This window comes from Leptodactylus fuscus, chromosome 3, assembly GCF_031893055.1.
Source record: "Leptodactylus fuscus isolate aLepFus1 chromosome 3, aLepFus1.hap2, whole genome shotgun sequence".
NCBI classification, from domain to species: Eukaryota; Metazoa; Chordata; class Amphibia; order Anura; family Leptodactylidae; genus Leptodactylus; species Leptodactylus fuscus.
This window is the reverse complement of record NC_134267.1, coordinates 196,948,430-196,961,077: the sequence shown is the minus strand read 5'-3', so window position 1 is coordinate 196,961,077 and position 12,648 is coordinate 196,948,430. Positions and strand designations below refer to the sequence as shown.

General features: G+C 42.0%; 1 protein-coding gene across 4 annotated transcripts; it reads left to right on the top strand.

Annotated features, from left to right (window-relative positions):
• Positions 1–37: 37 nt before the first annotated feature.
• RNF168 (ring finger protein 168) lies at positions 38–12,409 on the top strand. 4 transcript variants are annotated; one of them, XM_075269009.1, is made up of 7 exons: positions 38–79; positions 2,491–2,828; positions 3,167–3,243; positions 5,481–5,660; positions 6,984–7,108; positions 8,197–8,269; positions 10,095–12,409. In XM_075269009.1, exons 2-7 carry the CDS (start codon positions 2,516–2,518, stop codon positions 10,977–10,979), a joined length of 1,653 nt encoding a protein of 550 aa, XP_075125110.1. In that variant the 5' UTR covers positions 38–79; positions 2,491–2,515; the 3' UTR covers positions 10,980–12,409. The 4 variants fall into 4 exon arrangements, with proteins under 4 accessions (XP_075125110.1, XP_075125108.1, XP_075125111.1 ...); XM_075269007.1 differs by having other exon boundaries at positions 60–125; XM_075269010.1 differs by lacking the exon at positions 38–79 and adding an exon at positions 305–316.
• Positions 12,410–12,648: the final 239 nt, after the last annotated feature.

Sequence of the window (12,648 nt, the reverse complement as noted above, 5' to 3'; positions counted from 1 at the left end):
TTGACTGGGGGCGGCGCTTACTGACTGTGGTAGGAAGGCTGTGATTACTGCAGGCGGCAGCCATGTTTACTACTGGCAGGTACGAGGCGCCGCTATATTGGGGACAGCACACAAGAAGCTTCACTGTAAGGTTTAGTAATGGGGAGTGACTACATTTGTATTTTTTATTACAGGGGCTCATAGCTTGAAGGTTTGGTGGATTAATAATGTGAATTTTAATATCCTATTGTGGCCGACCAGGTAACATATAGGTAGACTAACAGCCACGCATACCCTTCTCCCCATTTTAGCCTGGAAATCCACGTTCTGAGACCTGGTGAGTTATTTTATGGACAGGCAATAACGCTGACCTCAAGACTCTCCAGTGCAAATACTGCGCTTTAAGCGAATTTCTTGGTCTACAAGAAAATGGCGGCCTGCTGTGCAGTTTTTCCTCTAGTGGAGGCTTATGTGCAGTGGATTTGGCGGGTGTGTGCTGAGGTGATTTGCGCTCGTGTTTTGGCGCCAGATTGGTGATCGCGAAGTGACTGTTCCGGGGTTCCCTGAGTTGTATAGCGGGGTGTCGGCCTCGTAGCTGGCGGTTAGTACAGTCCTGTACATAGGGGGGACATTGGTATCCTGTCTATGCTGCCTCATCGCATGCTGGGCTTGTACAGACACGCCTGCCAATAGCTTGTGTATAGTGACCGCTGCCCTGACAGTGTGTACAAGGCATTCATGTCTCTGGGGAGGGGGCAGACATGTTTACAGGAAGCTCCAGCTATACCATACTGAGTGATGTAGTCTCACTGTATATAATATAGGATACTGATCCTCTGGCTACTGTGTGACTACAGCTCTATTGTGTTATTTTGTCAATGTACTTTCCTCATCATGGAGCCATCAGGGCCATATACATTACTATAGTGGTGATCATGGAGGCGCACGACTGCACTGTCACCATAGCCCAATATTATCAACCCAACCCCACAGATAGATAGGTTATGGTCCTCCCCTTGTAAATGAGGGAATTATTGCTGGTTTGTCAGTATGCAAATTATGGTAAAGTTTTCAATGCGATGCTATATATCTTGGAACAATTAACATATTGGCAAAACCGCCATTATTTTTGCAACAGTGGCTGCCATGCACAAGGGGACAACATGGAATCGGGTGACCCTAACCTATCTATCTGCAGGGCTGGGGTTTGGTGATGCCCTCCCTTTAACCACTTCAATACCGGGCCAAGTTGTGGTCCCGGACCAGACACATTCTCTTTTTTATTTCTGTACGTGTGGTTTTGGGGCCTGTAACTTAGTTCTCATATGTGTAATGTGTTGTTTTTTTTTGTTTTTTGTTTTTTGTGACATATAGGGCTTATTTTTATTTTTGCTTGTGTTTTACTCATTTATATCTGGGAAAATATAAAAAAAAAAAAAGGAGAGAAATTGTGTCTGGTTTTCACCTTTTTTATTTATTTAATAACACAAAGCACTACTAAAAAACTTTATAAAATAGTTTTTCCTCTCCGTTATGATAATTTTTATTTTGTATGGTGTCCGGAGTGGGGCTATAACCTTTAATTATGGTGTCTTATTGGCGTATTATTTGTCCCCATAAGGTCATAACAGACCTTTGGGGACATCTGATCACTTTTTTTTTTTTTTGAATAGGAGACTGGTTTCCCCTGTAATTGGGGTTGGGTACATTTAACCTCAGTTTCAGCAGAATACAGTCTCCTGCACACTGTTTTAAGACCAATAGAGCTGATCTGGGTCCTGTACGAACCAGCAGCTCTTGTAAGACACTGACACCGGCAGATCATGTGACCGTTGGGTCAGAGGGCAGCCCCATCATGGCGGCACCCATAGTTGTGTATACAGCGATTGAGAAGGCAGGGAAGGTAATAAACCCTCCCTGCCTTCTCTCTAGGAGCTCGGCTGTAGTTACGGCCGACTTCCCATGTCAGCAGCTGCACGATTTCTGTATAAAGATTATTCCAACATGGCATTACTTAAAAATGTGATCTTCCAATGTTAGATTTCCTTAAATATTTTATAGTAAATACAAGTATTTGCTAAAACAAGTTTGTCAGGAGTGGTGACAGATATCCTTTAGATGAATATTCCTATTCTAGACATTGACATATCCACATAATATATCATACCTGTCTGATAAGATGTCTGGGATATCCTGTGTTCACAAACATCAGATAGCAGTACTTGCCCTATCATCATCTTTAAATAAAATAAAGGTATATCAGGTCATCCTGTGCCCTCCTCTTGTAGAAGCTGCCATTGGCCACGTCTGCTGAGTCATTTGGAGCTGAGCTCTGTCACAGGGTAGTGCTTTGTGCTGTATTTGGCAGCAGTCAATTCATTCTAGTACAGGACAAAAAAACCTGATTGTTGGTCTAGTGTACATTGTGGCAAGTGTAAACAGTAACCTGGCACACTCTTATTGTTTATTAGTATTCTACAGTTTCTGATTCGTTTCATCTTTGGTCTACAGATGATGGTCACTCTTTAAGTCCAGTATGTCGAAGAAAAGAAAAAATCCTCTGCCACGATCTGAATGCATTTGTGGTATCTGTCGGGAGATTCTTGTGGAACCAGTGACATTGCCATGCAGTCACACTGTGTGCCACCCGTGCTTTCAGTCAACCGTAGAAAAAGCAAGCTTGTGTTGTCCTTACTGTAGGCATCGAGTTTCCAACTGGGCACGTAAGAGTGCACGATCTGGTACTCTAATTGATAAGGAACTGTGGGAAATCATCCAGCGTCAGTACCCAGAGGAGTGTGAGCGCCGGGTCCATGGACAGGACTCTGCAGAAGATGATTTTGAAGATGGTAAGAGAGTAATAGTAGACATAAGTGTTCATTTATCTTGGGTATTTATCTTGTAGACCAGTCTTAAGGAAGTTCCCAGATGTACCTGAATTATTAAGAAGCTCTGGCTCCTTAGTGATTCAGGGCCACTCCCATGTGCCATAACTGGAGTCTGGGCCTTTCAGGAATTGGCATAGTTTTCAAGTATAATTCATGCCAGTTTTTTTGTGTGAATTAGAGTAAATTTGATGCTTTGCCCACTTGCGTAAAATGTGGTGACTGTTATGCAGAAAATGTGACACATCATGAAGGGGCTGTACTCCAAAGACACCAGCCTAAAACTTGTTTTTCTATTTAAGGTTTAGCCTCCTATCCAGATCGTCTTATATGCAAACCTGGAGAAATCCGTCAAGAATATGAGGCTGAAATTAGCAAGGTAAGATTTTTCTAATTTTGTTGCTAAAAAAAAAGAAAGTCTCCAAAATTCTGTTTCTAATGTCAATGAAAAATATCATTGTATAGTGGTGTGTGTTTTTTTTTTTGTTTTTTTTTTTTTAACCCCTTAAGGACCAGGCCATGTTTTGGTTTCGCATTTTCGTTTTTCCCTCCTCACATTTCAAGAGCCATAACTTTTTCATTTTTCAGTTCACAGAGTCACATGATGGCTTATTATTTGCGGGACAAATTGTACTTTGTAATGGCTCCATTCAATATGCTGTGCAATGTACTGGGAAGCTGGAAAAAAAATTCAGAATGAGGTGCAATTGGAGAAAAAATGCATTTGCGCCATTTTCTTATGGGTTTAATTTTTACAGCGTTCACTGTTTGGTACAAATGACATGTTACCTGTGTTCTACGTGTCAGTACGAACGCGGTGATACCAAATGTATATAGTATTTGAAATGTTTTGATACTTTTAAAAAAATGATAAACTTTGCAAAATAGAAAAAAAAAATTGTCATCATGTTCTAACACCTGTAACTTTTTCATATTTCCATGTATGGAGCTGGTTGTGGTGTCTTTTTATGCGGGACAATATGTCGTTTCTATTGATACCATTTGGGGAAAGATCTGATGCTTTGATCACTTTTTATTCAATTTTTTATAGGAGGCAAAGTGTTGAAAAAAACGCTTTTTGGCGGTTTTTATTTTTTTTGCCGCTACGCCGTTCGCAGTACGGGATAAATGTTTTAATACTCTAATAGTTCGGGCATTTTGGAGCGCGGGGATACCTAATATGTTTATGTTTAATGTTCTTTAATTACTTTTATAGCTAATCTAGGGAAAGGGGGGTGATTTGAACTTTTATATATTTTTTATTTTTTTAATACTTTTAAAAACTTTTTTTTTTCTTCTGTTACATTTATGATCAGACCCCTTAGGTACCTTGAAACCTAGGGGGTCTGATCGCTCATACTATTCACTGCAATACTACAGTACTGCAGTGAATAGCAGAATCCCAGCACTTCTATTACACGATGCCTCTGGCATCGTCTAATAGATCTAGTGCAGAGACAAGCCTGGAAGCCTTCAATAGGCTTCCGGCTGTCATAGCAACCGATCACCGCCCTCATGTGACGTTCAGGAGGGCGGCGATCGGGGAAACATGGCGGCGCCCGTGCCGCCGGCGCCGTTTACACACTGCGGTCACGTTTGACCGCAGTGTGTAAAGGGTTAACAGCAGCGATCGGCTCGGGCACCGACCGCTGCTGTTAGTGGCAGGTCCTGGCTGTATTATACAGCCGGCATCTGCCCTGTATGGAGCGAGCTCAGCGTGTGAGCTCGCTCCATACATCCCCATGCGACCCATGACGTACAGTTACGTCAAGGGTCGCTAAGGGGTTAAATGTAAACATGCTGTGTTTAAAAACATTAGAGTAACAATACTTTCCCTACCATCATCTTTTAATTAAAATAAAAGTATACCAGGTTGACATAGGCTAAAAAGACCCTCTAGGTTCCATTCACCAGACAGAATATAATATTCTATAATTTAATATATATGCTGGGAGCATTTAAAGGTGTTTCCATTAAACATAGTGCTAAGGTATAGGAGAAATTTTCTAGCACTCAATGGGATGAAGAGAAATCACGTATTTATTAAAGGCATCTAAACATATGGATTCGCCACAGAGAGCATAAAACGCTCACCGGCGCTCACAGTCGTACTCGGCATGACAGGTTTCCGTCTTCTGCCTGCAGAAGATGGAAACTGAAAGCGGAGACCCAAACGCTGGTGTGAACCCAGCGATACACAGATTCTAACACAAGGTTAAGAGCATATGGCCCGCTTATAGTTATGATACTGTTCTCCTTTTATTCAACAATCTGTCTGCTCACCAGATGTATTTTATTATAATGTAATGGTTATTTATTGTCTTGAAGACTATAGCTAGCCACAAACTTGATAAAAGGCTGATGAGAATATATTTAGCACATATGCCTTCCTGCTCTTTCGTGAAGGCAGATGTCAGGGAATTTAGGAATGGGCATGTTGGATTTCATGATAGATGTTAAGAAGCTGCCTGAACCCCCTAAGTATGACAGACTCATGCTCACAGTTATCTATTAGCATTTATGGCACAAGCTATGAATATACCATAAGGGTATTTGGCTGGATGATCTTTTAATTGTAACTGCCTTTTGTTTTCTTTCTGTATCCCCTCTGCTCAGATTGAAGCTGAGCGACTTAACAGAGAAGCAGAAGAACGTAGGGCAAGTGAAGAGTATATTCGTAGATTGTTAGCTGAAGAAGAGGAAGAACAACGGATACGTCTGGAGTCTGCACAGAGGCAACTGCAAGAGCAGCTAAAGCGGGATGAAGAGTTAGCTTGGATGCTAAACAGTGATATGGTAAGTTAAAAATATTAGGCAATTCTATCACTTTCCTGTTCTAGTGGCCTTATCACCCACCAAAATATGCAACCAGCATCAAGATGTAGGGTTGTCTACTTGAAGAGACGGTGGAAGTCTCCCCTGCAGAGCGTATCATTTATTTTAAAGAGAACCTTTCATGTCCATATCAATGTGCGGTATTACGTACTGCTAGAAAGACAACATCTCCCCACTGCCTTACAGTCTAGTGTCATTGTTGGGCGATAAGGAACACCCCCTCTGACAGTACAAGGCTATGTTAGCGTACAAGATAAAAACAAACCTAGCACATAAGAGGGAAAAACTAAATATAGTTTTGAGACATAGTATGTTCCCAAAGTAGGGTCCTACATCCAAAATCGTGTCTATACCACAAACTAATAGAGAAAAAACAAAGAAATAGGTATACAGACACTCAAATTAGTGAGGTAAAAAATAGACCAAAACTCGTAATAGGAATATACAAATTTTAATAGTATCACATTAAAAAGTTATACAAAATAGATGATGTGAGTAACACACAGATAACTATACAAAAAAAGAGCACAGCAAAGAGTCCAATACTGCCCAGGATAGTTATTAGATGTAGTTACACGTGAGTGGTAAACAGGATATATATCTACCACATGAACCAGCAAGGTAAGCTAAAGCATAAGGCCAGATTATACAAATGCTGCCAAAAGGAGGCCAAATTTATCCTATAGTATATATAGTACAAAGTGCAATAAGGTAAGAGTGCAATTAAGCTAAAAGTATGTAAGCATTGAGTACTTTTAGACAAAAAAAAATGGCCACAAAGTAGATTGTAAAAGACTTAATAAACGGCAGCAGAGGTTACACAGCAGGTCTATCATATTAATAAATGGAAGTACAGCTTACCCATGATATAAACCACATAAGTAGAAGTAGGGGGGCAATAGAAGAAACCGCCGGCTTGCACTGTACTGTTAGCGTACAGTCAGGGGGTGGGGGGTGTTCCTCGCAGCCCAACAATGACTAGGCTGTAAGTCCCGCCCTTATAACAGTGGGGAGAATCTGTTATTACCGTCACTGATATCTCCAGCATTGGGGCACGTAACTGGAAAGCTGACAGTGGGCTGAAATCTGCGCACTATCAGAATATAATACTGCACATTAATGAGAACATGAAAGGTAGAACTGCTTAAAGAGAACCTATATAGGACACGTTTTATGTAAGGGTTCAGCTTTTACGTCAAGTAAACTAAAGATAATTTGTACAATTGGAATAAAGAAACTGGTAACTCTGTGCAGATAAATTTTGCTTTTTATTTTGTCCTATAGAATGAGTCTGCTACATCCGAACAGTCATCCTGTATTGAGGTGTCTGCGGTTTCCAAGCAGACTCCCAGCACAAAGACATCCAAAAATATGAAAACCAAACCAAAACAGGCTGGAGACATTGAAAAGTAAGGACAATTATTACCTGTTTCTTATATTAAGTTATTAGTTACACTTTACTAGCCTTTAATGACTTGCAAGTTAGTGACATGCTGAAAGGACTTAGCTGTTTGACATTCAGTAGCTAAGCAGCTATGACAGAAGGATGTTGGATTAGCTCTTGCATAGCATCAAACAGCCATGTCCTTCAACACATCACTGGAATCACATGCCGGTGGGGGGGGGGAGGCTGAGTGTTACTATTATTCCTTGTCAAAGAGGTATACTCACACAAAGTGTGATACTGTCAGATTGTGTTGGGTGCCCTTCCTCTCCAAAATGGTAAATTGTAGGAGGAATAATAGCTGTAGAGGTACTGCAGTGTGTTGAGAAAAGGAGCTTCAGCATAACTTCATGAAGAATAAAAATCTTACTAAAACAGACTTTGAAGGAGAAGTGATAGATCTTAAATCTTGTAGTTATTTCTGAAAATAATTAAGAATGATGGGTACACTTGACTTTTAGTCCACAGCAACATGTCTGTAAGACGTCATGCGGTCAAAGATCACAGCGTGGCATTGCCGTCAGCTGATAAGAGTGCGGCTCCATTATGACTCGCAAGTGACCATAGTTTAGTAACTGCAAAAACTACAAATCTTATGGACTATTGTGTCTGTCAGATCAAGTGGCAAAGTAACTGCTTTTCATCATCTGCGATAAAGGCAGAGCTATCTGGCAGTCTGTGATGATTTCTGGTGGGCACATAGTCCTTGTTTTATTCAAAGAGGTTACTTTTTATTTCAAAGATTTTACTTTTTTTTTTTTTTTTTTTTTTTTTTTTTTAATAAATCTATCCTGTCAGTGGGGTCTTTCTCTCCAGTAATTGGCCTCTGGCACCAGAACCATACAGGTTATGGAGATGCAAACAAAAGGCTTGTGTAGTGACTGTACCAGAGTATTGCAGCTTTGGTCACTGGGGATGCCTAACTCCATCAATCGGATATTAATCGAATAGCGTTATCAATAAAGCACTAAAGAATGCCCCTGAAATCCCCTGTTGCTTTTGTTCTGCATTGACCCGTTTAATCTTTTGTGGTGTTGCCTTGAATCCATACAGGTATCTGTCCCCAAAAGCTAATGGAAGCATTCATATTAGAAGTTCTGCTCAAATAAGGAGTGAAGACTTAAAAGTAAGTGTATTATAGTGGCAGTAATGTGATACATGGATGGTCTACAATCCCTGTGCTTCACATCAGCATTTTTCTTCCTGTTGATGCACTGAACAAACAAAACATACTTGTGTGCTTTGCCATGCATTAAAAGTTATAGGAGCATGTGTTTGTGTCAAATAAATGGACTTTTCTCCAATTACACCCCATTCTATTTGTTTTTTTTTCCCAGTGTCCCAGTACATTGTATTTAATATGCAGTTCTATCATTATGAAGAACAATTTGTCTTACAAACATTAAAGAGGACCTTTCATGTCATCAGGCACATGCTGTTTTATATGCCGCTAAAAGTGCACTTAATTCAGCGTACTGTTGGCTTTCCGGTTTTGCATCCCAGGCCTGGAGATATTGGTGCCGTTCGTTTCGGCACCAATCTCTGCCCACAGTCAGAAGGACGTTCCTGACAGTCTTAACTGGGCTGTGAGAAACGCCCCACCCCAAGTAGTACTTGTCCATAGCCCTGTACTGTCAGAGAGCACATTCCTTACCACCCAGGGTTGATGCTGAGCGCTGAGGAACACCACCCAGTACTAGTCTATGGACGTGTACAGTCAGGAGCAGTTCCTCACAGTTTAGCGTCATCGCTGGGCGGTAAGTAATGCCCTCTCTGACAGTACAGCGCTATGGACAAGTGTGTGGGGCATTCCTCACAGCCTTGCTAGACCGCCAGGAACGCCCTTCTGATGGTGGGCAGAGATCGGTGCTGTTATAACGGCAAGGATATCTCCAGGGGCACATAACGGGAAAGCCGACAGTGCACTGAATTGAGCACACTGTCTGCTTTCTAGCGGTATATAAAACTGAATATATGGACATGAAAGATCCTCTTTAATCCCTCATATGACACTGTGAATGAAAAAGTAAAAAAATAAATAAATTATAGGATTTGGAAAGCTGTATTCAAAAATTAAAATTGAAAAATGCCTGTAGCTACCATGTGACCGAAATCCTTTCAGATTTATTTTCATAACTTATACAGCACCAACCTGTTCCGCAGCTCTTTGCAGATATTGTCAACACTGTCTCAAATAGGGCTCACAATCAAAATTCCTTATTGGTATGTGTTAGAGGAAACCCAAGCAAATACGTTGTTGTGTATCCGTGCGTTTATCAAGTTGTTAATGGCTGAGGGTGTTTTTTTTTAAAGATTTCCTCAGGAAATTGGAGGCCCATTTAAATCTTTTCAAAGCAGCATATATGCGTGTGTTAGCTCAGTTTTTGACAGTGGCTTGATTGCTTTCTGCAGCCTTTTTAAAGCTCATCAGTTGAAGATTAACAAGGGTCGACACCCTGGTCCCCTATTTATAGATTAGCTGTTGGGTGTCTTCACAGCTCAGTCCCATTCAACTGCTATGCAATGTATGGCAATATGGAAAAAAAAATGCGATACATTTCCGCCGTGGTCTTTTCCACATTGCTTTTTGGGTGCAGTGGATTTTGTTGTAGATTTTTTTAAGTCAAAGCCAGGAGTGGATTGAGTAAAAGGTAGAAGTATAATAGATTTCTATATATTTCCCATTCCTATTTTAGCCACTGTTTGGCTTTGGCTCAAAAACTGCAACAGAAAAGTTGCATATTCACAATATGGGGCTTTGGCTATGACCTAGTACAGCTCCATCTCCCCATAAGAGAGCTAGTTGCACAGCCACTCAAGGTAAGCAGATCACTTGTCTCCAGCTATTGAACCCTCCTTTTTCCATCCAGTCGCAATCCCGATATTTGTGTTAGGTTTCTCTTCTAATGTACAACACTTTGACACCATATATGTGTTTTCTGTCTTTTCAGAAAATCAATTCCAGCTTTGGAAGTAATGGATGTTTGTTGGACTCTGATGAAGACTCCATGCCGTCTCTGTCTCCTCAGTTCAGTCTTTCTTTTAATGGCAGAAAGATGCAGGACTCTGATACTGATCTGCCAATACCTTCTCTATCAAAATACTCTCCTGGAGAACAAAGTGACTTGCAAATAGCCAGCTGTTCTAGGGATCCACATGCTGTAACCAAAGTAGGAAGTGAGACACTATCAAACATGGCTGCTATAGACTTATCGCCACCAATGTCTTCCAATAGTGATGGTGGACAGTGGAGCTCTTCAGTGTTATGTCCTATTACTAGTACTCCAGAGCAGTGGGTTAAAACCGCAGCTAAGCGATCCCTAGATTCCCCTGCAGATGTAGACAGTCACATGGCTGAAAAACGTCAGAAGGTCTATAGTATGGAGAATAACTCTGTTGTAGGATCACATACAGAGAGGATCAAGGAACTGGAAGAGACTCTCATTCAAAGGAAAATACAGGAAGAACAGGACAGGCAGCTGGCAATGAAGCTGCAGAAGCTTTTGGATAAGGAACAGAACTCTGTGAGCAGACATAAAGGATCTCCAGATGAGTACAAGCTGCGCCCTAAGAGAACAACTCTGGAGGAAGAAGCATCACACACTACGCCTCTGAAAATGTCACAGCCCAATAACAGCAGAGCAGAGAGCCCTGGAAGTGGGGACACATCAGATGAAAATAAAAAACCTGCCCCCAAAAAACGTATGCAACAGCCTCGAGAGAGAGTAGGGCGCTCAACATCGAAAACGCAACCATCAGAAGGACTCAAAGTCTTGAGGCCAAGTAATAAGCAGCAGACCATAGTGGACATGTTTCAAAGGTCATCTGGAAAGTGACACCAGAAGTATATTGAAGTTTATCAGTTTCAATGTTTGCTCTCAGGTTGCTCCATTCAGAATGTTGCCTTTTGGTTATACCTGTAGAAAGGTTTAATAGTCATAAATTGCTTTCTATTCTTGTTTGCATTGGGGTTTAATTCATGTATGTGGAAGCTGATGCCCTTATATGATTTGTGGCGCCATGCAGTGTGCCTTAGGAGAATAGATGGTTCTGTATGTGGGAGAAATAGACGGTATCATATGCCGCACTGAGGCCTGCTGGAAAAAGGCCTAAAGGTCATTTGTGCTGTTAAGGCTCTGGCCCCAAATTGTGGAAATGCATTATTCTTTTGATGCAGTGTTTGAGCCAAAGGAATGTAATATATAATAAAGGAAGCACTTGGACATTTCCTATTGGTTAAATCCACTCTGGACTTTCCCTAAAAAAAAAAATCCACCTCAATCTGCAGAAAAAAAATGCTGAGTTTCCGCAACGTAGGGTCTTGGCCTAAGACTGAGTTCAGATGTAGTTTTTGATCCGGTGTTGACGCGGAGGCCGCCTCGGATTCCAGACCAAAAAACGGTAGCAGCGACTGGATGCTGTGCAGTGCACCGGTATCCAGTCGTGGCACTCCGCTCCTGATTAGGCCCAAATAAATGGTCCTAATCGGGAGGGAGTGTCTTCAGGTGGATGTCCGTGGCTGAACCGGCCACAGAATCCGCCTAAAGAAAGGGCATGTCGCTTCCTTTTTCCGCGAGTGACCAGCACCCATTGATTTCAATGGGAGACGTTTTTTGGTCAGGATTTTGATGCGGCTTCCACGTCAAAATCATGAGCAAAAAAACACCTCTGAACTCAGCTTAAAGAGTTTTTCTTGAACTTCAATATTCCTTAGGAGAGACCATCATTATCAGGCTACTGGAGGTTTCAGCTCTCAGCACCCCTGCTAGCTATAGATATGTAAGCGCTGCCGTCTCTTCAGTGTTCACCTCCTTCTGTCTGACTCTTTACCTGGCAGCGGTGGGGGCAGAGCTCACTGGAGTGGGAGGAATCCACAATGCGCTGGAACAACACTACTATGTGTTTGGTGGTACAATGAAGATGCTGCAGTGCTTGCTTAAGTGCCCATTGAGAGTCTTCGCTCCAACCAATCTGATGTTTATGGTCTATGCTAAGACATTCAGATCACAGCCTTTATAATTTGTTTCTCTTTAACGTTTTGTTACATTTCCAGTTTTCATATTTCATTGCTGTAAAGTAAATGGGTTGTTAAATGCATTATTAAAGACCAAAATTGATTACCATATTTTTCGGACTATAAGACGCACTTTTTTTCCCCAAAATTTTGGGGGAAAAGAAGGGTGCGTCTTATAGTCCGAATGTGGCGCCTGGCATCCGCTGTAATAGAGAGGCGGAAGCTGGCAAGTGATAGACGCCATTACAGGTGCCGGGGCCTGCGACATCGCTGCGCTCCTCTGCCCTGCATGAAGCCAGCAGCGGGAGGAGTGATGCTGCTATTCCGCTCCTCCGTCCCCCCGCCGCTGGCTTCATGCAGGGCAGGGCAGCGATGTCTCAGGCCCCGGCGTCTATCCCTCCCCGGCATCCGCCTCTCTAGTACAGCGGATGCCGGGTCAGTATCGGTGGCCCCTTCTCCCCGGGGCCGGTCCCCACCGGCCCCGTACCTGT

Excerpts from the sequence above, each read along its gene's own strand:
- RNF168 (XM_075269009.1), top strand. The coding sequence starts at position 2,516 with ATGTCGAAGAAAAGAAAAAATCCTCTGCCACGATCTGAATGCATTTGT. Across the intron at positions 2,829-3,166 it reads AGAAGATGATTTTGAAGATG|GTTTAGCCTCCTATCCAGAT; the intron begins GTAAGAGAGTAA and ends TTTCTATTTAAG. Across the intron at positions 8,270-10,094 it reads TAAGGAGTGAAGACTTAAAA|AAAATCAATTCCAGCTTTGG; the intron begins GTAAGTGTATTA and ends CTGTCTTTTCAG.